Source organism: Tursiops truncatus, chromosome 1, assembly GCF_011762595.2.
Source record: "Tursiops truncatus isolate mTurTru1 chromosome 1, mTurTru1.mat.Y, whole genome shotgun sequence".
In the NCBI taxonomy this organism is placed as follows: Eukaryota; Metazoa; Chordata; class Mammalia; order Artiodactyla; family Delphinidae; genus Tursiops; species Tursiops truncatus.
The window spans coordinates 92,950,087-92,976,973 of NC_047034.1; the positions used below are offsets into that span (position 1 = coordinate 92,950,087).

Genomic DNA, 26,887 nt, shown 5'->3' on the forward strand with positions numbered 1-26,887 from the left:
CCCAGTAATCTGTGTTTTATCAGACCCTCTAGGTGATTATAATACATGTTAAAATTTAAGAACTACTGCTTTACTCTATGAAGAAAAAGTAAATAAAGACTAATAAAGATACACTACCCTTATGAAATTCATTCCCCAATTTTAATTTTTACATACAAATAGGTTTTATTCCATAGTTTTAATTGTGAAGTTTAATGGAAATTAACTGCATAGACAGAAAGAATCAGAGGGAGGATCCTTTAAAAACGTTAGAAGGTACACAAATTACTATTCTCTCAGGCTTTTATCCTTCCTTAATTTTAATCTCAAGAAAGTCTTGTCCTTTTATTACGTTATCTCCACACTTACCTTTACTAATTTTTAACACTTTCTTTTTCCTTCTTTAGAATCTTGTTTTGGTCTAGCAGATCGAGCAAACTGCTAATATTTAAAAATTAAGGTTTTGTTCACAAACATGAAAGTAATCTTTTCTAAAGAATTTTCAAGAACTTCCTAATGTAGGGTAGGAGTACAGTTTTTAATTTATCTCTATATTTGTCTTCCTACTCAGTCATTCATCAAATATTTGTTGACTGCCTCCTAGCTGTCCATGATCTGGGGAAGAAGTAAATAATTTATCTTTTCTTTTAGTCATTTTTTACACCTAGACCTTTGCTCCTTCATTTATCCCACTGATTTCTAGTTTGAAACTGCATTAACTACTGAAAGTAGGATGGTAAGTCAATGATATATTTTGTTATTAAAATTCTCAAACATAAATATGAATTATAATACAATAAAATATAAGATAATAAAACTACAACAAATCATATCTTTAACGATTCCAAATGTACTTCTGGATACCATAGTATCTTAGGCTTAGCATGAGTATGTATATTTTAAGCTGTATTAAGTAAAATGTTTAGACTTGGCTGGATTTTAATAACCTCATGATGCTTATTTTCCAATAAAAATTTAAATAACATTGTCATTTAACTCAACTAAGTATATTTATAACTGAGTATTCTCAAGCTAGAATGCCAGCTGTTGAGATGAAGGATAATATAAAAACTGGTTTCAATTATACCCTTACTCCTAAAAACTATTGATCCATAAGTCTTGGAACAGACAGATTTGAAGGATACAACCACCATAGGTTTTCCAAAAAGAATGTATCCATTAGCTTCCTTTAATGCTTTTGCTGCTGCTTTTTCATTTGGAAGTCCAATGAAAGCTTGTCCTTTCATGCGACCTTCTTTCATCAAGCGTATATCAAACCTAGAAGTCATGGAAGAAAAAATGGTTTTGACTCAAAGAATTGTCAAAGAATTCTGATGAAGTCAATGGGAATGCATTGAACAATTTAAAAATTTGCTATTTCAGAATAAAAATGACTATACTATCTGATTAGCACATTACTCAGGCTTTCTAAAATTGTATTTTATATTCTGTTCTAAAATTGATTCTGTAAGTAGGTAATACTTACAGAATTATTTTGATGATGTGCTTATCTTTTTTTAGCTGTTATAAATATATGGAATTTAAAAATTATATTACTAGCAACTATAAAAGCACAGTTTTTCTTTCATATCTCTATTTTTAAACAGTTTTATTCAGCCAACTTAATACTACTGATATTTACTCAATTAAAAAAAAACAACTATACGACCAAGAATAAAAGGGCTGACAGGAACTATGGAAAAGTAACCCGGAATTTCAGAGTAGGAAGGGACTTCACTGATCATGTAGTCAAAAACCCCATTTTACAGATGATGTGTAGAGACGGAGTGACTTCTTCAAGGTCACACCGATCGCTAAACTTAAAGCCAAAAACACAAACCAGAATTTGTATTCCAAGTGTAGTCTTCTATTCTCCTACTGTATTCATTTTTCAACATTTTGGGGGAGGAAACTATACTCAAAACTACTTAAAAAAACAGACTAACTTATAACTAAAGTACTGCCTACCATTTAGTCTATGAGACTAGCAAAAGCATATAAAGAATGTTTAAAGTATCAAAAAATGCAGGTAAATTCCTTTTTAACGAATTCACATGACTAGTCCCACAGGAGACAATTATCAATTTATCATTTTGATGTGTACAGCTTTCTCAATATAGAATTTTCTCTTCCCTTCAAATTCCAATGGCAGGCAATACTGGAAATAGAAAGTATATACATGATATATATATATGTGCGCACGTATATATATATACACAGACACAATACATATACTTATATATATCTATGTGATACATACATATATTTATATATATACACACACACACACATATTATCTATTTTTAAATTTTTTCCCCTTACAATCATGATTCAAAGGCGGCAACGAGAAAAAGGGCCAGTATTTTGCATGGCCAGCAACACAAACTTTTGGTATCCTGATAAGATATATCTGTCACTAATGAATATAATATGGACATGGTTGTTAAGACATGGTGCTCACTGTGCATGCCTATATAAAAAGGTACATAGCCCAGATAAGACTTTAAAAATATTAGTTTCGGGCTTCCCTGGTGGCGCAGTGGTTGGGAGTCCGCCTGCTGATGCAGGGGACATGGGTTCGTGCCCCGGTCCGGGAGGATCCCACATGCGGCGGAGCGGCTGGGCCCGTGAGCCATGGACGCTGGGTCTGCGCGTCCGGAGCCTGTGCTCCACGACGGGAGAGGCCACGACAGTGAGAGGCCCGCGTACCGCCAAGAAAAAAAAATTTAGTTTCACATGAAAATTAAAGCAAAATTAACTACAGTCATTTCTCTAATTTACCTCCATTCAAAAGTCTCTCTCCTTATCTTTTCTAATTTTCTTTACTTCTAATTTATATGGCCAAGGTCTTACATACTTTAGAGTTAACCAATTATAAAATTTTAAAGAATGAAATTCTAACTCCAAACATTAGCTTTTATATCATTTACAAATCATATCCTCTCTTTTGCACTCATAAAACTGGAAGCCTTCCCAACTGAACGAAGAGAAGTTACTGCCATGGTAAGAATCTAAAAAACTCTGCCTGACTGCTATATATTCCTGGATGAGTCATTAAAATGCTAGTTTTCAAAATGTAATCTTTGGACCAGCAGCTTAGTCATCATCCATACACATTTTAGAAACACAAATTCATGGGCCCTATCTCAACCTGGAATATCAGTCTAGGGATAGATCAAGGACATGGTTTTAATAAGCTCTTACACAGGTTAAAGTTTGAGAACCACTGCTTTAGAGCTAGGGATTGAGGCCTGTTTCTATAAATAATGCTTTACTGGAACACAGCCATTAACATTCATTTATGTATTGTTTACAGCTGCTTTAATGCCACAAAGACAAAACTGAGTAGTTGCAACAGACACCATAATATTTTAGTATAAAAATATTAAATTTTTACTGTCAATTTAAAAAGATGTTTGCTGACTCTTGCTCTAGATGTCTAAAAGATAAGAGCAATTTCTTCATATAATTTTAATCTCTAAAGGGGAAATGTTTAAAAAAGGGCTAATTTCTAACAGATTAAAAACAAAACACAATTTGAGAACATACATGACACTTACATTATGCGTTGTGTTTCTGACGAAAAGTCAACGTATCTTCCAAAAATAAATTTAAGGTCCTAGAATTTCAACAAGGAAAAGACTAATAAGGAAAGCCGGGGAAAAACATGTAAAATAATAAAACCAATTTATAAATTTCAACTTACCTTTTCTTGAACTTGTTTAGCTAAATTCTTTACATAAATTCTACAGTTTGGTTCACCAGGTTCATAACTTCTAAAAACTGAAAGTGTTTCCATTTCTTATATAAAAACAAAACAAGGATATAAAATTAAGACAGTTTCATCAATTTTTCAAAGAAAAAGTATAGTGGCATTCAAATATATCTGTTAAATAGACAAAATAAGCATTAAGAAAATGTTAAAACCATACAAATTAATGGCAATGTTACTAATGGGATAAAAATACCCATTAAAAATCTAAAGTAGTAATATGACAAAAAGTTTAAAACTTTCAGGCATCTAGAATAACTAAAATTTATCCAATAAAATATTTCTGTTAATACTCTGTAAAGCTTAACTTTAAGATCAGTTACTTTATTAAAAAAACTAAAGCAAATAAAGATGCTACCAAATATTTGTGTAATTATTTTGCTTAAAGTCAATCTCCCAAACTACCAGCACCAATATATTCAAATGTAAAAATAAAGTACTCATATGTAATAATCAAGTATTTCAGGCAAACTGTGGCTTATGAATCTCTATACAGCTACTCCTATTTAGTGACAATAACCATCTTTCCTGACAACTAGATGTTCTAGGCAAAAATATGTCAGTTGGAAGTCTGTTTCCATTATGGGAAAAATTATAATGTGTTACATGTCAATCTAAAACCCCTAAATATTCTCCTAAAATATACTAAAACAAGAAAACTCCATTAAGAAGTAAAAAACTATCACATTAGAATATAAAATTCATAAACACAGGCTTTTAATCACCAAATAGTTAAAACTATTTTTTTTTTTTGACAAATAATTGCTCTGCATACATCTCAGATACAGTACTGTGTTGGTCTATCAGCTGTATCCAGAATACAGAATTCCAGACTGTGGGCCACACTGATTTAACATGTCATATAAGTTTCAGGAATGAAAACATTCTTCCAAATAAATATAGACTGGAAACATTATACTGAGAGATACTTTTCCTCCGTATAAAGTATGAGTACTAAAAACCAAAAGTGGTGATTAAAAACATTAACTGGAGGGTGTTCTGAAGATGGCGGAGGAGTAAGACACGGTGATCATCTTCCTCCCCACAGATATACCAGAAATACATCTACACGTGGAACAACTCCTACAGAACACCTACTGAATGCTGGCAGAAGACCTCAGACCTCCCAAAAGGCAAGAAACTCCCCACGTACCTGGGCAGGGCAAAAGAAAAAAAGAAAAAACAGAGACAAAAGAATAGGGACGGCACCTGCACCAGTGGGAGGGAGCTGTGAAGGAGGAAAGGTTTCCACACACTAGGAAGCCCCTTCGCGGGTGGAAACTGTGGATGGCGGAGGGGGGAACTTCGGAGCCGCGGAGGACAGCACAGCAACAGAGGTGCGGAGGGCAAAGCGGGGAGATTCCCGCCCAGAGGATCGGTGCCGACCGGCACTCACCAGCCCGAGAGGCTTGTCTGCTCACCCGCCGGGACGGGCAGGGCTGCGAGCTGAGGCTCGGGCTTTGGTCAGAGCACCGGGAGAGGACTGGGGTTGGCTGCGTGAACACAGCTTCAAGGGGTTAGTGCACCACGGCTATCCGGGAGGGAGTCCAGGAAAAGGTCTGGAGCTGCCAAAGAGGCAAGATACTTTTTCTTCCCTCTTTGTTTCCTGGTGCGCGAGGAGAGCGGATTAAGAACGCTGCTTAAAGAAACGCCAGAGAGCCACGGCTAAATGCGCGGACCCCAGAGACGGGTGCGAGCTGCGGCTAAAAGCGTGGACCCCAGAGACGGGCATGAGACGCTAAGGCAGCTGCTGCCACCACCAAGGGGCCTGTGTGCAAGCACAGGTCACTATCCACGCCCCTCTTCCGGGGAGCCTGTGCAGCCCGCCACAGCCAGGTTCCCAGGATCCAGGGACAACTTCCCCATAAGAACGCACGGTGGGCCTCAGGCTGGTGCAACGTCATGCCGGCCTCTGCCGCCGCAGGCTCGCCCCGCAATCTGCACCCCTCCTTCCCCCCGGCCTGAGTGAGCCAGAGCCCCCGAATCAGCGGCTCCTTTAACCCCGTCGTGTCTGAGCGAAGAACAGACGCCCTCCGGCGACCTACACACAGAGGCGGGGCCAAATCCAAACCTGAGCCCCGGGAGCTGTGACAACAAAGAAGAGAAAGGGAAATCTCTCCCAGCAGCCTCAGAAGCAGCAGATTAAAGCTCCACAATCAACTTGATGTACCCTGCATCTGTGGGATACATGAATAGACAACGAATCATCCCAAATTGAGGAGGTGGACTTTGAGAGCAAGATTTATGATTTTTTCCCTTTTCCTCTTTTTGTGAGTGTGTATCTGTATAGCTTTGCTTCCACCATTTGTCCTAGGGTTCTATCCATCCGTTGTTTTTTTTTAAATTTTTTTTCTTAATAATGAATTTTAATAACTTTATTTTAGTTTACTTTAACCTTTCTTTTCTTTTCTTTTCCTTCCTTCCTTCCCTCCCTCCCTCCATCCCTCCCTACCTCCATCCCTCCCTACCTCCCTTCCTCCTTTAGACAACGAATCATCCCAAATTGAGGAGGTGGACTTTGAGAGCAAGATTTATGATTCTTTCCTTTTCCTCTTTCTGTGAGTGTGTATGTGTATGCTTCTGTGTGAGATTTTGTCTGTATAGCTTTGCTTCCACCATTTGTCCTAAGGTTCTAGCCATCCGTTTTTTGTTTTAATTTTTTTCTTAATAATTATTTTTTAATTTAATAACTTTATTATATTTTACTTTAATTTTACTTTATCTTCTTTCTTTTTTCCTTCCTTCCCTCCTTCCTTCCTTCCTCCCACCATCCCTCCCTCCCTCCCTTTCTTTCTTTCCTTCCTTTTCTTTCCTTCCTCCCTCTCTCCCTTCCTTCCCTCCTCCCTCCCTCCCTCTCTCTCTCACTCTCTCTCTCTCTTTCTTTCTTTCTTCCTAATTCTACTAATTCTTACTCTCTACTTTTTCTCCCTTTTATTCTGAGCCGTGCAGATGAAAGACTCTTGGTGCTGCAGCCAGGAGTCAGTGCTGTGCCTCTGAGGTGGGAGAGACAACTTCAGGATGCTGGTCAACAAGAGACCTCCCACCTCCACATAGTACCAAAAGGCGGAAATCTCCCAGAGATCTCCATCTCAACACCAGCGTCCAGCTTCACTCAACGACCAGCAAGCTACAGTGCTGGACACCCTAAGTCAAACAACTAGCAAGACAGGAACACAACCCCACCCATTAGCAGAGAGGCTGCCTAAAATCATAATAAGGCCACAGACACTCCAAAACACACCAACAGACGTGGATCTGCCCACCAGAGAGACAAGATCCAGCCTCATCCACCAGAACACAGGCACTAGTACCCTCCACCAGGAAGCCTACACAACCCACTGAACCAACCTTAGCCACTGGGGACAGACATCAAAAACAACAGGAACTACGAACATGCAGCCTCCAAAAAGGAGACCCCAAACACAGTAAGATAAGCAAAATGAGAAGTCAGAAAAACACACAGCAGATGAAGGAGCAAGATAAAAATGCATCAGACGTAACAAATGAAAAGGAAATAGGCAGTCTACCTGAAAAAGAATTCAGAATAATGATAGTAAAGATGATCCAAAATCTTGGAAATAGAATAGACAAAATGCAAGAAACATTTAACAAGGACCTAGAAGAACTAAAGATGAAACAAACAATGATGAACAACACAATAAATGAAATGAAAAATACTCTAGATGGGATCAATAGCAGAATAACTGAGGCAGAAGAAAGGATAAGTGACCTGGAAGATAAAATAGTGGAAATAACTACTGCAGAGCAGAATAAAGAAAAAAGAATGAAAAGAACTGAGGACAGACTCGGAGACTTCTGGGACAATATTAAATGCACCAACATTCGAATTATAGGGGTTCCAGAAGAAGAGAAAAAGAAAGGGACTGAGAAAATATTTGAAGAGATTATAATTGAAAACTTCCCTAATATAGGAAAGGAAATAGTCAATCAAGTCCAGGAAGCACAGAGAGTCCCATACAGGATAAATCCAAGGAGAAATACGCCAAGACACATATTAATCAAACTGTCAAAAATTAAATAGAAAGCATATTAAAAGCAGCAAGGGAAAACCAACAAATAACACACAAGGGAATCCCCATAAGGTTAACAGCTGGTATCTCAGCAGAAACTCTGCAAGCCAGAAGGGAGTGGCAGGACATACGGAAAGTGATGAAGGAGAAAAACCTGCAACCAAGATTACTCTACCCAGCAAGGATCTCATTCAGATTTGATGGAGAAATTAAAACCTTTACAGACAAGCAAAAGCTGAGAGAGTTCAGCACCACCAAACCAGCTTTACAACAAACGCTAAAGGAACTTCTGTAGACAAGAAACACAAGAGAAGGAAAAGACCTACAATAACGAACTCAAAACAATTTAGAAAATGGGAACAGAAACAAACATATCGATAATTACCTTAAATGTAAATGGACTAAATGCTCCCACCAAAAAACACAGATTGGCTGAATGGATACAAAAACAAGACCCATATATATGCTGTCTACAAGAGACCCACTTCAGACCTAGAGACACATACAGATTGAAAGTAAGGGGATGGAAAAAGATATTCCATGCAAATGGAAACCAAAAGAAAGCTGGAGTAGCAATTCTCATATCAGACAAAATAGACTTTAAAATAAAGTCTATTAGAAGAAACAAAGAAGGACACTACATAATGATCAAGGGATCGATCCAAGAAGAAGATATAACAATTGTAAATATTTATGCACCCAACATAGGAGCACCTCAATACATAAGGCAAATACTAACAGCCATAAAAGGGAAAATCGACAGTAACACATTCACAGTAGGGGATTTTAACACCCCACTTTCACCAATGGACAGATCATCCAAAATGAAAATAAATAAGGAAACACAAGCTTTAAATGATACATTAAACAAGATGGACTTAATTGATATTTATAGGACACTCTATCCAAAAACAACAGAATACACATTTTTTTCAAGTGCTCATGGAACATTCTCCAGGATAGATCATATCTTGGGTCACAAATCAAGCCTTGGCAAATTTAAGAAAATTGAAATTGTATCAAGTATCTTTTCCAACCACAACGCCATAAGACTAGATATCAATTACAGGAAAAGATCTGTAAAAAATACAAACACATGGAGGCTAAACAATACACTACTTAATAATGAGGTGATCACTGAAGAAATCAAAGAGGAAATAAAAAGTACCTAGGAACAAATGACAATGGAGACACGACGAACCAAGACCTATGGGATGCAGCAAAAGCAGTTCTAAGAGGGAAGTTTATAGCAATACAAGCCCACCTTAAGAAACAGGAAACATCTCGAATAAACAACCTAGCCTTGCACCTAAAGGAATTAGACAAAGAACAAACAAAACCCAAAGTTAGCAGAAGGAAAGAAATCATAAAAGTCAGATCAGAAATAAATGAAAAAGAAATGAAGGAAACAATAGCAAAGATCAATAAAACTAAAAGCTGGTTCTTTGAGAAGATAAACAAAATAGATAAATCATTAGCCAGACTCATCAAGAAAAAAGGGAGAAGACTCAAATCAATAGAATTAGGAATGAAAAAGGAGAAGTAACAACTGACACTGCAGAAATACAAAAGATCATGAGAGATTACTACAAGCAACTCCATGCCAATAAAATGGACAACCTGGAAGAAATGGAAAAATTCTTAGAAATGCACAACCTGACAAGACTGAATCAGGAAGAAATAGAAAATATGAACAGATCAATCACAAGCACTGAAATTGAAACTGTGATTAAAACTCTTCCAACGAACAAAAGCCCAGGACCAGATGGCTTCACAGGTGAATTCTATCAAACATTTAGAGAACAGCTAACACCTATTCTTCTCAAACTCTTCCAAAATATAGCAGAGGGAGGGACACTCCCAAATTCATTCTACGAGGCCACCATCACCTTGATATCAAAACCAGACAAGGATGTCATAAAGAAAGAAAACTACAGGCCAATATCACTGATGAACATAGATGCAAAAATCCTCAACAAAATACTAGCAAACAGAATCCAACAGCACATTAAAAGGATCATACACCATGATCAAGTGGGGTTTATTCCAGGAATGCAAGGATTCTTCAATATACGCAAATCAATCAATGTGATAAACCATATTAACAAATTGAAGGAGAAAAAACATATGATCATCTCAATAGATGCAGAGAAAGCTTTTGACAGAATTCAACACCCATTTATGATAAAAACCCTGCAGAAAGTAGGCATGGAGGGAACTTTCCTCAACATAATAAAGGCCATATATGACAAACCCACAGCCAACATCATCCTCAATGGTGAAAAACTGAAAGCATTTCCACTAAGATCAGGAACAAAACAATGTTGCCCACTTTCACCACTCTTACTCAATATAGTTTTGGAAGTTTTAGCCACAGCAATCAGAGGAGAAAAGGAAATAAAAGGAATCCAAATCGGAAAAGAAGAAGTAAAGCTGTCACTGTTTGCAGATGACATGATACTATACATAAAGAACCCTAAAGATGCTATCAGAAAACTACTAGACCTAATCAATGAATTTGGTAAAGTTGCAGGATACAAAATTAATGCACAGAAACCTCTTGCGTTCCTATACACTAATGTTGAAAAATCTGAAAGTGAAATCAAGAAAACATTCCCATTTACCACTGCAACAAAAAGAATAAAATACCTAGGAATAAACCTACCTAAGGAGACAAAAGACCTGTATGCAGAAAATTATATGACACTAATGAAAGAAATTAAAGATGATATAAATAGATGGAGAGATATACCATGTTCTTGGATTGGAAGATCAACATTGTGAAAATGACTCTACTACACAAAGCAATCTACAGATTCAATGCAATCCCCATCAAACTACCACTGGCATTTTCCACAGAACTAGCTAGAACAAAAAATTTCACAATTTGTATGGAAACACAGAAGACCCCGAATAGCCAAAGGAATCTTGAGAACGAAAAACGGAGCTGGAGGAATCAGGGTCCCTGACTTCAGACTATACTACAAAGCTACAGTAATCAAGACAGTATGGTCCTGGCACAAAAACTGAAAGATAGATCAATGGAACAGGATAGAAAGCCCAGAGATGAATCCATGCACATAAGGTCACCTTATCTTTGATAAAGGAGGCAGGAATGTACAATGGAGAAAGGACAGCCTCTTTAATAGGTGGTGCTGGGAAAACTGGACAGGTACATGTAAAAGTATGAGATTAGATCACTCCCTAACACCATACACAAAAATTAGCTCAAAATGGATTAAAGACCTAAATATAAGGCCAGAAACTATCAAACTCTTAGAGGAAAACATAGGCAGAACACTCTATGACATAAATCACAGCAAGATCCTTTCTGACCCACCTCCTAGAGTAATGGAAATAAAAACAAAAATAAATGGGACCTAATGAAACTTCAAAGCTTTTGCACAGCAAAGGAAACCATAAACAAGACCAAAAGACAACCCTCAGAATGGGAGAAAATATTTGCAAATGAAGCAACTGACAAAGGATTAATTTCCAAAATTTACAAGCAGCTCATGCAACTCAATAACAAAAAAACAAACAACCCAATCCAAAAATGGGCAGAAGACCTAAATAGACATTTCTCCAAAGAAGATATACAGACTGCCAGCAAACACATGAAAGAATGCTCAACATCATTAATCATTAGGGAAATGCAAATCAAAACTACAATGAGATATCATCTCACACCAGTCAGAATGGCCATCATCAAAAAATCTAGAAACAATAAATGCTGGAGAGGGTGTGGAGAAAAGGGAACACTCCTGCACTGCTGGTGGGAATGTGAATTGGTACAGCCACTATGGAGAACAATATGGAGGTTCCTTAAAAAACTACAAATAGAACTACCATATGACCCAGCAATCCCACTACTGGGCATATACCCTGAGAAAACCATAATTCAAAAAGAGTCATGTACCAAAATGTTCATTGCAGCTCTATTTACAATAGCCCGGAGATGGAAACAACCTAAGTGCCCATCATCGGATGAATGGATAAAGAAGATGTGGCACACATATACAATGGAATATTACTTAGCCATAAAAAGAAATGAAATTGAGCTATTTGTAATGAGGTGGATAGACCTAGAGTCTGTCATACAGAATGAAGTCAGTTAGAATGAAAAAGACAAATACTGTATGCTAACACATATATATGGAATTTAAGAGAAAAAAAAATGTCATGAAGAACCTAGGGGTAAGACAGGAATAAAGACACAGACCTACTGGAGAACGGACTTGAGGATATGGGGAGGGGGAAGGGTGAGCTGTGACAAAGCGAGAGAGAGGCATGGACATATATACACTACAAAACGTAAGGTAGATAGCTAGTGGGAAGCAGCCACATAGCACAGTGATATCAGCTCGGTGCTTTGTGACCGCCTGGAGGGGTGGGATAGGGAGGGTGGGAGGGAGGAAGATGCAAGAGGGAAGAGATATGGGAACATATGTATATGTATAACTGATTCACTTTGTTATAAAGCAGAAACTTACACACCACTGTAAAGCAATTATACCCCAATAAAGATGTTAAAAAATAAATAAAAAAATAAAAAATACATGTATAGACAAAAAACAAACAAACAAAAACATTAACTGGAGAGATGTTTTGAAGCATGTGCTTTGAATAAAGTAAACAACATGAAGAGATTTGGTTTGCTTCTGAAGGGCCAAATAAATGTAAAATGGAATAAATGCTCATTTATTTCATGAAAATTACCTTCTCTAGAAATTCTGCCCTTTTCCAACTCCCTTCTAGAAATACATTCTGATGGCATTTCATCAGAGTCTTCTTTAATCTCCTCTGCGATGCTCAAATTTGGTTTTGGGAAGATTTTTCCAAATCCTATATTGGATGCATCAACTTCAGAAGCAGGTAAGTCTAAGAGTTAACATTGACATCAGCCATTAAAAATCCCTCCCTTCAAAACAGTTTTTCTTTTCCATTTTTAATTTTTAAGATATATTCTAGCACTAAAACTCTTTGGTGTTTTTCTCAATACTCTGAAACAAGGATAAGCAAACTTTTTCTATAAAGGTTCAAACAGTAAATACTTTAGGCTTTGCAGGCCATATGGTTTCTATCATGACTACTCAACTCTGCCACTAGAACATGAAAATCATAAAAGACGACATTTCCATTTGAGGGTACTAAAAAAACATCCATTATACTTCCCACCAGGGAAAAAAAAAGGAGCCAATCCTAATCAAAGTCAGGAAAAAGAAGTATTTGCACACTTAATTATTCAATTAGGAAAATTAAAAACCATTATAAATTTTAAATTTACAACATAGCAACATAATGGATTGCATTCAGAAAACATGAATCTTAGCTTCAGCAAAAATTAAACCGACTTGAGGGAGAGGGTTGGGAAGGACAGGATTAAACATTCAGTAGAAAAATTCCAGTTATACTACCTAAAAAAACAAACAAAACCCTAAAAAAGCTCTGAAAATGATGCAAGTAACATGCCATGTTTAGGATTATAAAAGTCTCCTCATAACATAGAAAAGCCATCGTCCCAACAGACCTCCTGTGGTCTGAAGGCATCAGTAAGAAAAAACACTTTTAAAACTGTTTTTACTGTTAATTCAACATTACTCTATGTTGATGCAGAATGGGACAATTGTCCCCACCTCACAAAGGTCTAAGTCCTTGAGTAAATTAAACTTAAAAAAATAAAAATTTGTGTCAAGGGGTGACTAGTCATGAGATAAGAAAGAAAACCATACAAAAATATAAATACTGAAACAAACAAAAAAGGAGCTATCTGAAAAGGCAATGCATTCTCACTAACCATCAGAGAGACAGGAATTAAAACCAGTTACAGTTTATCATGCAGTACATTTGCAATACTTATTAGAACTCTATCCTATATTCACACAAGTGCTCAAAGATACATGTACAAAAATGTAAATTCCAGAATTTGCTGTAATAATAAAGAAAATGGAAACAACCTCAACTTCTATAATAGAGTATAATTAAATAAAGATTGTTATAACTATACTATGGAGTGCTATGCAGCCATAAAAACATAACCCATGATGGCTACTTAAAAAAAGAAGGGAAAAAAAATGTTTATACACAAGTGTAGGATAAGATCTGGAAGGACTATTTTCATACCGAATTATTAACAATGGTTATCTCTAAGTATTGGGATAGGGAACAGTGGGGTTTGAGGTGTTAACATTTTAAAACTTTATATGCTCCTGTTTTGATTATATTTTCTATAAGCTGGTATTATTTCTGAAATTTAAAAATTAAAGAACAAGGAAATGCCACTGTAGTATAACATCAAATTAATGTTTAAAATAAGCAGAAAAAAATCTGTAATTTCAATACATTATCTTCAAACTTAACGAATAGTATCTTGTAAATAAGCTTCCATGTCTTTTGGATTAAAAAAAAAATTTACATGAAATCTACAACTCAAAAAATAATCACACTGTTTGTTTTCCTAACCAATAATACAACTGTACTAATAAAACCAGAGCATCACATATAATAAGCAATGAAAAAACAGATCAATACAAGAAACTCTTTTATCATATTTTTAGTGTAAACATCAGCAAAAATGAGAGCAAGCCTCACCCTAGAGTTCATTACTAGCAAAAGGTAACTGTGACAATCTTACCACTAAGCTCCAATTTTAGTTATATAAAAAAGTTTAAAATGGATAGTATTCTAAGACACTAACAAAGACCTAATTGCATATTTTAAATATATTCACAAATACTAAAAAAACAGAAACATATAAAATTTAATTTTAATACAAAAAAAAACTGAGAAGAATTTTTACATAGCATGTTAAAGAACTAGAATACACTTACCAAAATTTTGTTCTTCACAATTTTGTTCTTTTTCTAAATCTTTCTTAAATGCAGCTGACATGTCGGTAGATATATGGAATTCGATTTTTTTATTACCTACAGGTTGTGGTTGGTCAAATACATCCGAAGGTAACAACACTGGATGTAAACTGCTGTTTACAAACAATCACAGCATTACTTTGTAATTGCAAATAAAATTTTGAGTAAAACATTTCATATTTACTTTAAATTTAAAAAGCTAACACTGATAAAACACACTATAGGCATTGAACAAAGTAACTTACATTTAACTTCAATAAATCCTAACAAATGTTCTCATATAGGTATTATTAAATTCCTAGTTTAGACAGATAAGGAGTTTGAGGCTAAAGGGTGTTAAGAAATTGCATAAAGTCACTCAGTAAATGACAGAGATAGGACTTTAGGACTATTGATTCTAAACTTCAGGATATTTACCAATAAGCAAAAAAGTTCATTCTATGTTTAATGTAAGCATTTTATGCACTGTATTCTATATACTATATATAATAAACCTATGCAGGTCAATGCAGTAGCCACAAGCCACACGTGGCTAATAAGCATCTGAAATGTTGCTGTACTTATGCTCTAAGTACAAAATATACGCCAGAGTTTAACAACTTTGTGTGAAAAAAGAAATATAAAACGTTTTAATAACGTTTTATATTAATTATATGTTAAAATAACATTTCAGATATAATCAGTTGGATAAAATATATTATTAAAATTAATTTTATCTTTTAATGTGGCTATTGGAAAATTTAATTGGTTCACATTACAGCTGACCCTTGAACAACTTAGGGGTTAAGGGCCCCAACCCTGCAGCAGTTGAAAAGCTGTATATAACTTCATCAGCCTTCCATATCCATGGTTCCTCTATATCTGTGGATCCATATCTAGGGATTCAACCAACCTCAAATCATGTAGTACTGTAGTATTTATTTAGAAAAAGTCTGCATATAAGTGGACCCACACAGTTCAAACCGTGCTGTTGAAGGGTCAACTGTATTAATTTTTAATTGTTTGGTGCTGCTACAGATCAAAAGCATGGGACTGTGGTGTCAAAACATACATAGGTGGGAAATATGCATCATATTATGTATACTTAACATGAAATAATAATTTTAAAAAACCCAAAGACCCATTCCTTTAAAAATGTAAAAAGATCATTTTAACAAACTTCTTCCTCTATTTATAAAGTTACTTACAAGTTCAAGGGAAATTTACATTGTAGAAAAGCTGAATGAAATTAAAATTGCAATTAATGGCAATTTTCATCTGATTAAGATATTAAAATACATAGAATTGCATGGCAAAAAGGCAAGTAAAATTTCTGCCATAATTTCAAAGAAAATTTATTAAGCAAAATGTCAGATAATCGGTGAAAAAGGAAAAAAAGGACAATGTATTTCAAACTAAATACACAGTAATAAATACTATTTCACTGGCAATTTCTCTACTCTAACTGAAAGTTTAAGACATAGTCAGAAGTTAATTTATACCTAATAAAATTCTCTCGTACCCATAGCCCTGACCATCACCCAACATCTACATAATTTTCCTGGAAAGTTTATTACAAGGTGACAAAGTCTGAAAGAAATTCTTAATTGTTTTTAATATCAGTGGCATTACAATGGCTCCCTCAATGTATTCAAACACCATAACTTAACATTTAAGGCAGATCTCTCCACATCCTTCCAGCTTTCCCTTTCATCATTTCTATTCCTACGCACCAAATTTTCCTACCTCTGGAAACTCACTTTTTCATTCACACTGGATATCTCTTCCCTGCCTAAGTTTTGCCTCTCATCCTTCAAGCCCAGCTCAAATGTCTCCTCTCTCTTAAAGTCTTTCCAGATTTCCTGACTGGCTGTGACATTTCCTTCCTCACAATACTTCATTCTTAATTACATCTTCTTCTTATGTCATTTATTATAATTGCTAATGCAACAGTCATCTGTGCATATGGCTTACTTACCCATAAGACTATTAACTCACTGTTTGAAAAGATAGCATTGAGCTTTGGAAGAGTGATCCAAACCCCATAATATTTAGCAGAGAACGTATCACATATTTGATAAATATTTAAAGGTGGGTCCTGTGTGCTAAGCCATGTGAACTTTTACCAGGTAGGGTACTTCGAAGTGAAAAAATGTTTGGTATCAGGTAGTGGAGTTAGGAGAAATTAACAAAATTTCATATAAACACATTGGTGATGGATGCCATCATCAAAACTGTGAATGCAGGAGGAGAAAGAGATAATGAAAATAAATGAATTTTGTTTTGGATAATACCTTAAGTGCCTACAAGACACTCTGAGTATGCAAATAGGAAGCTGGAAATGAAGATTTTAGATCTCAGGAGGTTAAATCTAGAGATGGAGATTTGGAATCTATTAGCTGCAACAGGTGAACCATAAAAAAATTAATGATATTAATAAGGAGTATAAATATATGAACAGAAAATGACAATGGACAGGAGTATATGGAATCCAGTATTTAAAAAAAAAACAAGTGAGTAAGAGAAAGTCACAAAAGAAAAAAGTAGGAAGGAAGAGAGGAAGTAAGATGAGAAATAAAAAAAGAGAATGTAAAATTAAGGGTGGACAATTTTGAAACCTGGGGTAGTCAATAGTATCAAATGCTGGTCAACTTTGAGAATTAGGGATACTTGTGAATTTGGCAAATAAGCAGTCACTGGTAAACCAGTGGACTGATGAAATAAAAGTCAGAGTGAGGTATGATTTGAGTTAAGCAATCAGACAAAGTACATACAAAACCCTTATCCAAAACAAAACAATCCAAAACAAAATTACCCGTGTGAAGCAGATGATGGTATATTCAACATATCCTTTATTTTTCTCTTTTTTCTCACGTGGTGCTGCTTTATTGTTTTTGGTCTTTTGGGCTGAAGATTTGCTAGTTCCATTAGTTTGGTCATTCTACATTGGAGGAAAGAAAAGTAGAAAAGATTTCTTTGTGTAGAAGCATAGCTATCCACAACTGCTTTTGTTAAACAAATTTGTATTGAGCTTATAAATTATAAAATGATTTACATGGCATAAGTATAATTTCTAAGCCATCAAATAAGATATAATCAATCTGACAAAAGCTCAAGTTACAAATCTCCTTGCTCAACTTTCATCTTTGTTTGAAGGAATTTGGAATTTCCTTAATTGCAATTTTTAAAGATATGTTTTACTAAAAAAATTATTAGTTACCCAAATGACTGAACTTTGATGCCAAAAAGTTAAACAAAATACACTAAATATAATCTCTGTAACTTTATTGCTCTTTTCTTGACTAATATTCAAAAGACCTTACGAACGTAGTAAAATTATTTTGATTCATATTCTAATTATTAAAGAGAACTGGACTTAAGTACTTTTACTTAAAAATATTTTGTACATAATTGTTGGAAAGCATCATTATGTAAAAAAGATACTTGAGAATAGTTTTCAAATACTATACTCTGAAGTAGCTTAATCAATCAAGGGGTGACAATTGATACCTTATACATAGCTTATCTCCATTATGGTTATGAATAATATTTAGAATAGATCTTGTCTAGGCTTTCTTGGATCTTCCACAGGATCAGATATAGTGCTTCCACAGAGCAAGTTCAAAAACCACTAGTCACAGCTCTACTTCTCCAGAGTTAAGTTTGCGAAATTTGAAAGCAAAACAAGCACAGTAAAATGTAGTGAAGAAGAATTTGGTTAAAATAAGTTTTAAACCTTTTTTCCTTAAGCGAGGAAAAATGAAAACATGTTATAAATTTTTAAAGCCTCTTAACAATCACAGTTTACCAAAAACTTTATGAATAAATCCAGTTATACAAAATATATGTCTATATTCATAGATTGCTCACCCAAAGTATACTAAGGCTCTACACAGTGCAAGGCATATGTTAAGTAACTAATCAATAGACATCTGCTGACAAATACATAGTGGCATATTTTATAATATTTCCAGAAGATAACAGAGAAGCATGAAACCAGAGGTTAGTTCATGCAAAGGCTTTGTTCTCATGACTCAAGATGAATTAGCAGAATTCCTCACTACATCCCTAAATGGAAACTTAAATAAACAAAAACAAAAATGGTTTTAGCTAGCCTATTAAAGCATTTCTCATTACTATCATTATTTTTATAAAGAAAATAAAATTTACAGGTTAAGTAATTAGCCCATTGCAATGTTCTACATTCTTTATTTAACAAGTTAGTCTATTAAGAACTGCCAGCCTTCCTTATTGTCTCTATTCAAGACAGATACTCTATTCACTCCTATTTTAGTAGTTCCAACATAACTCCTTCCTTAAGAAAGAGAAAATATATGGAGCCACTACTCAAGTGGATGTTGCCTCAGTAATAGTCAAATTGCTGCTGATTACTTGTATATGTTGCTTAGATTCTCTGCTTGGATTTTGACTCCTGTCAACCACTCCTTCTGTATCTGGTTGCTTCTGTGCATATCTGCCTAAAATTCCCATCATTGGCCTACACAGGTATTTTAGGCTAGGGGTTGACAAATTACAGCCAAAGGACCAAATCTAGTCAGTGTCTGTTTTTCTTAAATAAAAAGTTTTATTGGAAGATAGCAACATCCAATTATTTAGGTATCATCTATGGCTGCTTTCCACTACAACAGAACTCTTTGGCTCTATACAGAAAATGTTTAGCAATTCCTGTTTTAGGCTATGCTGTGGATTATATACCTGAATATTATTAACAATTTACTGCTCTTTGCCAGAATCTTTAAACAAAATATATGTAGATCATCAAGAATAACTAATAAAAGAATAATTCATTTGCAGTAATTTTTGTGAATGTTTTTGTATAAAATCCTATAGAATTGCTCTAGAAATTATTCTGAGGTGAATAAAGTCCAGGGGAATAAGCTGACAAAAACAGAAATACAACTTAATTTTGTTCTGTAAAGTCTCCACAAACACTGAATTAGTAAATAATGGATCACTGCCCCTAGGGCACTGATGTTCCTGCAAGCATGTGCTCACATCAGTTGATCAATACATACCTAGTTTTACGCGTGTTTCTGTTTAAGAACACCTTATTTAATATATATTGTTGATTCATTAACATTGAACTCACAGTCAATAGTGCTATAACTCAGGCCTGAACAAAGTTTATCTAACACACAGCATTTTCTCCATAAAGCACATCACAACCTTCCTGATCTTGGATACACTAGACAGCACTTCAACACTATGCTTGGAGACCATTTTAAACAGCAAAATCAACAACAAACAGCACAAAAATGTGCAAAACATGGTACAAATAGACAGTGAAAAAGACACTTGTTTACGGTATGAGAGCTGAAGCAAGAAGGCAGAATGTCACCTTGTTCTACCTCATCTAGGAATGTGCATGTCAAGAGACTCAAATTTTTCACCATTCTGCACATGCTGTCTTCAGAAGACCATAAAAGCACTGTAATTATTGATGCTGAAGTCATAAATAAATAAAGGATCAACTGTATACCATAATCATCAATCCAAAAAATTACTCATAATACAAAAATGTTCCCGTAAGTCTTGATATCTAGTTTCAGGTCTTAATCTATAGCATGATGGGGAGTTGGGGATGGACAAATTCTAAAGACCCCGAATTATGAAGAAGTGTATGCAAAACTTAAGAAGAGCAAGAGAATCTCTCTCCCATATTCTATGTTTCTTAGAATCTAAACAAATATTATTTGACATTGCAAACCTTTGACGGTCTTCATCATCACTGCTTTCATATTCTGATTCTTTACTAGATAACTCCTCATCCTCATCTGGCAAAGGAGGTTCCTCCGGTGGCTGAGGAGATGCAGGTGGAAGAGGAGCATGTAGTGGCATATAGTCCTCATACTAATTAAAAGAACAAAGCAAAAATACTATGGTAATCTATGATGTTTAGAAAACCATTTCCATTCAGATACATGATTCTCACATCTCTCTACCTCATGATTTTCTTCTACACATTCAACATATATTGATGAAATACTTGTCTTAGCAGCCTTTAGCTGATCACAAAACTTGTTTCTTCTTTCTTGGCACTTAGCTGGACTAAATTTCCAAACCTCCTTTGCAGTTAGATTTCCCCTGAATTTTAGTCAATGAAATGTTAGCATAAAAAACTCCCACACATATAATTCTCTCTTTCTTCTTGATCTGCAGGCTGCATGGTGATGTCCTCACCAACTTGGGAATGCAAATAATGAAGATAACTTATCTTTTAAGTGACTCAGTAAAGGAGAACACCATTCTGCCCTACTTTTGGAATGAACTTGGCACGAGCAAAAAATAACTTGTATTGTGTTAAATTACTAAGATTTGAATTTTATTTGTTAATAGCAGCTAGCATAATCTTTGCAATGTGCCAGGAATTGAGGTGTTGGGGTTATAAAGAAAAATTATGCAGCTAATAGTATACACATTAGAAAAGCAACCAATACACAATACAAAAGCAAATTTTCTATTTAAATGTTAGCTCTCGGGCTTCCCTGGTGGCGCAGTGGTTGAGAGTCTGCCTGTGGATGCAGGGGACGTGGGTTCCTGCCCCAGTCCAGGAAGATCCCACATGCTGCGGAGCGGCTAGGCCCGTGAGCCATGGCCGCTGAGCCTGCACGTCTGGAGCCTGTGCTCCGCAACGGGAGAGGCCACAGCAGTGAGAGGCCTGCGTACCACAAAAAAAAAAAAAAAAAAAAAGTACTAAGGGTACATATATATATAATGGAATATTACTCAGCCATTAAAAAAGAACGATGTAATGCCATTTGCAGCAACATGGATGGACCCAGAGACTGTCATACTGAGTGAAGGTAAGTCAGAGAAAGATAAATATCATATGGTATCACTTATAAGTGGAATCTAAAAAAATGTTAGAAATGAATGTATTTACAAAACAGAAAGAGTCACAGATGTAGAAAACAAATTTATCACCAACAGGGGGGAAGTGATAAATTGGGAGATTGGGGTTGACATATACACACTACTATATATAAAATTGATAACTAATAAGAACCTATTGTATAGTACAGGAAATTCAATACTCTGTAATGGCCTATATGGGAAAAGAATCTAAAGAAGAGTGGATATATGCATATGTATAACTGATTCACTTTGTTGTATACACCTGAAACTAACACAACATTGTAAATCAACTATACTCCAATTAATAAAAAATAAATAAATAAAAAAGTACTAAGAGTACTATAGCAAAATATTAGGTTGGCCAAAAGGTTCGTTCGTTTTTTTCCGTAAGATGGCTCTATTAGCGGTTAGCTGTCTTTAACTTCATTTGAAACCATTTTGTTTGTGACAGCTTGTCATATCAACGTACATTTAAAAAAAAAATATATCAAAACTGGTGAATTTTTGTGTGGCCATTTTAATATTGATGGAAGAAAAAAAGCAACATTTTCAGCATATTATATTTTATTATTTCAAGAAAGGTAAAAACACAACTGAAATGCAAAAAAAGATTTGTGCAATGTACGGAGAAGGTGCTGTGACTGGTCAAATGTGTCAAAAGTGGTTTGCAAAGTTTTGCTGGACGATGCTCCATAGTCGGATAGACCAGTTGACGTTGACAGCAATCAAATCGAGACATTAATTGAGAACAATCAATGTCATAGCACGCGGGAAGTAGCCGACATACCCCAAATATCCAAATCGGGCAATGAAAATCATCTGCACCAGCTTGGTTATGTTAATTGCATTGATGTTTCGGTTCCACCTAAGTTCAGTGAAAAAAATCCTTCTTGATCATATCTCCGCATGCGATTCTCTACTTAAACGTAATGAAATCGTTCCGTTTTAAAAACAAATTGTGATGGGCAATGAAAAGTGGATACTGTACCATAATGTGGAACGAAAGAGATCGTGGGGCAAGCAAAATGAACCACCACCAACTATACCAAAGGCCGGTTTTCATCCAAAGAAGGTGATGCTGTATATATGGTGGGATTGGAAGGGAGTCCTCTATCATGAGCTCCTTCCAGAAAACCAAATGATTAATTCCAACAAGTACTGCTCCCAGTTAGACCAACTGAAAGCAGCACTTGACGAAAAGCATCCGAAATTAGTCAACAGAAAATGCATAGCCTTCTATCAGGATAACGCAAGACCACATGTTTCTTTGATGACCAGGCAAAAACTATTACAGCTTGGCTGGGAAGTTCTGATTCATCTACCGTATTCACCAGACATTGCACCTTCAATTTCCATTTATTTTGGTCTTTACAAAATTCTCTTAATGGAAAAAATTTCAATTCCCTGGAAGACTGTAAAAGGCATCTGGAACAAACAGTTCTCTGCTCAAAAAGATAAAAAGTTTTGGGAAGATGGAATTATGAAGTTGCCTGAAATATGGCAGAAGGTAGTGGAACAAAATGGTAAATACACTGTTCAATAAAGTTCTTGGTGAAAATGAAAAATGTGTCTTTTATTTTACTTAAAAATTGAAGGCACTTTTTGGCCAACCCAATAATAACTAAAATTATTCAAGAGCAGACATAGCCTACCATTGAAATTATTGATAGATCTGCACAGTAAATTCTAATAAAAAATCATCAACCTTTTAAATAAAACCAGAAAGACAGAAATTTTAGACAATTCAGTATGTTAAATGTAACTGTCCTATAGGATAGCACAACATCCTAGGTCAAAGGCCTGAACAACAACACTGGCAGAAATGATGCATAAATTAAAGCATCTCTTTAATGTTCTGGCTTTCTCCCACTTTCAATTCTCCACTGGACTATTATTATGTTAACTTTACACTTGTTCATTTTCAATACACATTAGAGGTCACTGACACAACATTTGTAAAATTTAGCCTCAATAATTTCACCTCAGGAAGAGAAATTTTGAATCTTGAAAATTCTAAGAGCTTTCTTACCATGGGAGGCCTTGCAGTAATTGGTCCAAAAGGTGTGGGCAAATTCATTTTATTCATAAGATGAAGCACCTTAATAAAAGTGGTAAAACATTTAAAATAAAATAGAAAAATGATGATTCAACTCATATCTGATATTTTATGTACTTAAAAACTTTGCAATAACACTATTCATTACTTTAGTGCAAAGGAAAGACCACCTCTTGCCTTTATAATCCCAGGACAGGGCTAAACTAGTATATCTCAGGCACTGGTGTATCTCAGAAGATTAGCCTTCCTAAAATATTTGTCAATTCTACAAATACAATTATTCTCATTATTAAAAATGTCATGTTCTTACAACATAAAAATTTACTGAACTGTTTTTTTCCCTTGATTATTGTGAAATTATGAAACACAGAGAAGTACAACAAAGAAGATAAGTATCATCTATATTTTGTACTTAAAAGTAAGTTTTATTGTCAGTACTTTCAAGCATTTGCTGAGGGGTCCTCTATGTCCTTTCCTTTAAGAAAGGAAAAGGTGTATGCTAAAGTAACAAAGAATTACCAGAAATTATATTTCCCAAATTAGCTTATGTTTATTAGTATTATTAATACTAAACATGTTAGTATTTTTAAGCTATAGTTTATAAAAGCCTTTACTTGAATGTAGTAATTTTTTATTACCTTTTGCAATGGACTGAATGTTTGTGTCCCCCTCCAAAATTCTTATGTTGAATCTTAATCCACAATGGGATGGCATTAGGACATAAGGCCTTTGGGAAGTAATTAGGTCATAAGGGTAGAACCCCCATAAATGGGATTAGCGTCCCTTATAAAAAGCACAAGAGAGAGCTCTCTCACCCTCTTTCAGCTACATGAGGATACAAAGAGAAAACGGCCATCTGTAACCCAGAAGAGGGCCCTCACCAGAACCTAACCGTGCTGGCACACTGATCTCCAACTTCTAGCCTCTAGACTGTGAAAAATAATTTTTTATTATTTAAAAGCCACCCAGGCTATGGTAGTTAGTTATAGCAGGACAAACTAAGACACCTTTAAAATACTGAAACATCATTGTCCCTACAGGAATTAGTGTAATACTATTATTAAAAAAAGTTTGAGAATTAGCATGAAAAGTAACATATAAGGTTATATAAGTATTTACTTTGAGAAACGTTTTATTCTACTTACCTGTACGTAGAACTTAGGCACACTTGCCAAAGCATTTACTATGTTTGCTAGAATTGTGCTTGAAGGTGGTGGGTACATATACTTGAGGCATGAATTTAGAGGAAAAGTCAGCCTAAAAAAAATATTTAAAAATGCGTATTGTGTTTTAATAAGTTTCATATCAATAACTCATTTTAGGTAACCTAATAACATACAAATTGCTCAAATGATTCAGTAAGAGTACTCTGTTCCTAAAAGATCCAATTGATTACATTTAAAAAGAAACTTGCCTTCTGATTGCATTATAGAACAATACGGCATTTCTTATCAGAGAATATCTTACAACTTTGAACATTTTAATGGAACCAAATTCAGTGACAAACTCTTAGAGCTCAGTATGTTTAATCAACACATTAAAAATATGCACGATATATAATAAAATGTTCTTTAAAAAATTATCTTATTTGCAATACACACACATCCCCCACATATACCACCTATCCAAAACAAAACCAAAAGAATAATGAAATACAAACAAAAAATGCTAACCCATGGTTTGGTGCAATTCCATTTTCTATGGTTAAACAATCAAGTTCTTTCTTTTCTTTATCATCTTCCACAGTATCATCAGACCTAAGAAATACAGAATCAAAGTTGATCTTACCTTTAGAAATAGAATGAAAAATTGCATACAAAAATGACATATTATCTTTTTAAACAGGGCATTATGAAAACAGTTCCATAAGTAAAACTTTCAACTATTTCTTAAGTAAACACCAATAAAAAAGAGTATCTATTCCAGATATTATAGAAGGCATGGCACATTTTCATTTACTCTTCACAGCAACCCTATGAAGATGGTATGATAAATCTCACTGACACCCCCACCCCACCAAAACTGAAGTTCACATGGTATAAATCAGTGGCACACAAATTTCCTCAATGTACATCAATGAGGGTCTGTTAAAACTCAGACTGCTGGGGCCTATCCTCCTCCCCACCCCCAATACCCCAAATTTCTGATTCAGTAGGACGAGGTTAAGGCCTAAGAATCTTTCTTCCAGTCAAGATCCTAGACGATGTAGCTGGTACAGGGATTATACTTTGAGAGCCACTGGTGTAAAGCAAATTTATAAAGGTTGTATAACTACAAAGAATTAACAGCTGGGACCCAAATACCAGGCCACGCCTATTCACGACACCTTGCTATATCTAACACAAGGACTTTATACTAGTTACCTTCCCTCCACTTAAAGTTGAATGCTTTTCCCCCTACTCTTTTCCCACTTCACATTGATTAATTCCTAATATTAAATCAATACTCAGGTTCCTAATGCACAATTAGGAATGAACAAATACATTGCTTTAATGTACTAGATTCAGTAGGGAGATATAACCATTTACTGTTTCAAATTATTTACCTGCTAGTCTGAAAACAATCCAAGAGCAATACAACGGATTAAAAAAAACACTTTTAAAATGTACGAAAACCTATCTACATACCTTTTCTTTTTTTCAGTGCTTGAAGAAGGACATGGTGAATGAACCTGATCTTGCTCTTTTGCAAATTCAACAACTAAAGTATGACCTAAAAGCTTCAGTTGATGAAGTCTTGTCAATGCCTTCAGTTGGAAGAGTAAAAAAAAAAAATTAATAACTGTACCAAAATTATTTGTTAGAGACCATATATAAATAATTTATACATGTTTTTTGTTAACGCTCGTAACATTTCCTTGGCTATTTCTTACCCATTTCTCATCTCAGGCTGCCAAGACTTCATTACTTATTAAGCAACTTCTTCCAATCACTTAGGAAAACTAAGATCTGGTTAAATACAATGCTGCCTATACCCAGGCAGCTGAAAATGGTTAGAAAAACCAACATAATGAATTGGGCTAGTCTCACTTTAAATTCATAATCACAAATCTGAGGATGACCCTTAAGGAAGCCACAGTCAAATATATTAGTTCATTTTTTCTACCAATCTCTAAGACAATATTTTGTACTATTTCCTTCTTCCTCAACCTCACAATACTCCTGTCACATTATTTTAGCCTAGGATACTGCTTCCTACTTTGAGAAAACTGAAGCAACAAGATGAGAACTTCAGATTTCCCACCATAAGTTTCCATCTACCAGCTTCTGCATCCACATATTCTATCTTCTATCTGTCATCACATGTTAACAATCCATGTTTTTAT

At 35.1% G+C, this 26,887-nt stretch overlaps 1 protein-coding gene across 6 annotated transcripts in view; it reads right to left on the bottom strand.

The window, feature by feature from the left end:
• Nucleotides 1–26,887, bottom strand: part of RNPC3 (RNA binding region (RNP1, RRM) containing 3) — a 67,417-nt gene that overhangs the window by 35,034 nt on the left and 5,496 nt on the right. For 4 of the 6 annotated variants that reach the window (XR_012334251.1, XR_012334250.1, XR_002173076.3 and 1 more), the window contains 12 exons: nt 26,190–26,308; nt 25,236–25,319; nt 24,708–24,819; nt 23,536–23,604; nt 20,359–20,501; nt 17,446–17,571; nt 14,613–14,764; nt 12,502–12,663; nt 3,686–3,780; nt 3,540–3,598; nt 1,125–1,257; nt 349–420 (listed from right to left, as the gene is read on the bottom strand). Coding sequence is in view for 3 of the 6 variants with exons in the window: in XM_019919367.2 (XP_019774926.1) it covers nt 361–420; nt 1,125–1,257; nt 3,540–3,598; nt 3,686–3,780; nt 12,502–12,663; nt 14,613–14,764; nt 17,446–17,571; nt 20,359–20,501; nt 23,536–23,604; nt 24,708–24,819; nt 25,236–25,319; nt 26,190–26,308 (1,314 nt within the window). In the remaining 3 variants the exon portion in view is untranslated. Of the gene's footprint in view, nt 1–348; nt 421–1,124; nt 1,258–3,539; nt 3,599–3,685; nt 3,781–12,501; nt 12,664–14,612; nt 14,765–17,445; nt 17,572–20,358; nt 20,502–23,535; nt 23,605–24,707; nt 24,820–25,235; nt 25,320–26,189; nt 26,309–26,887 lie in introns of those variants that run through there. The other 2 variants (XM_019919369.3, XM_019919371.3) reach the window with 2 other exon arrangements.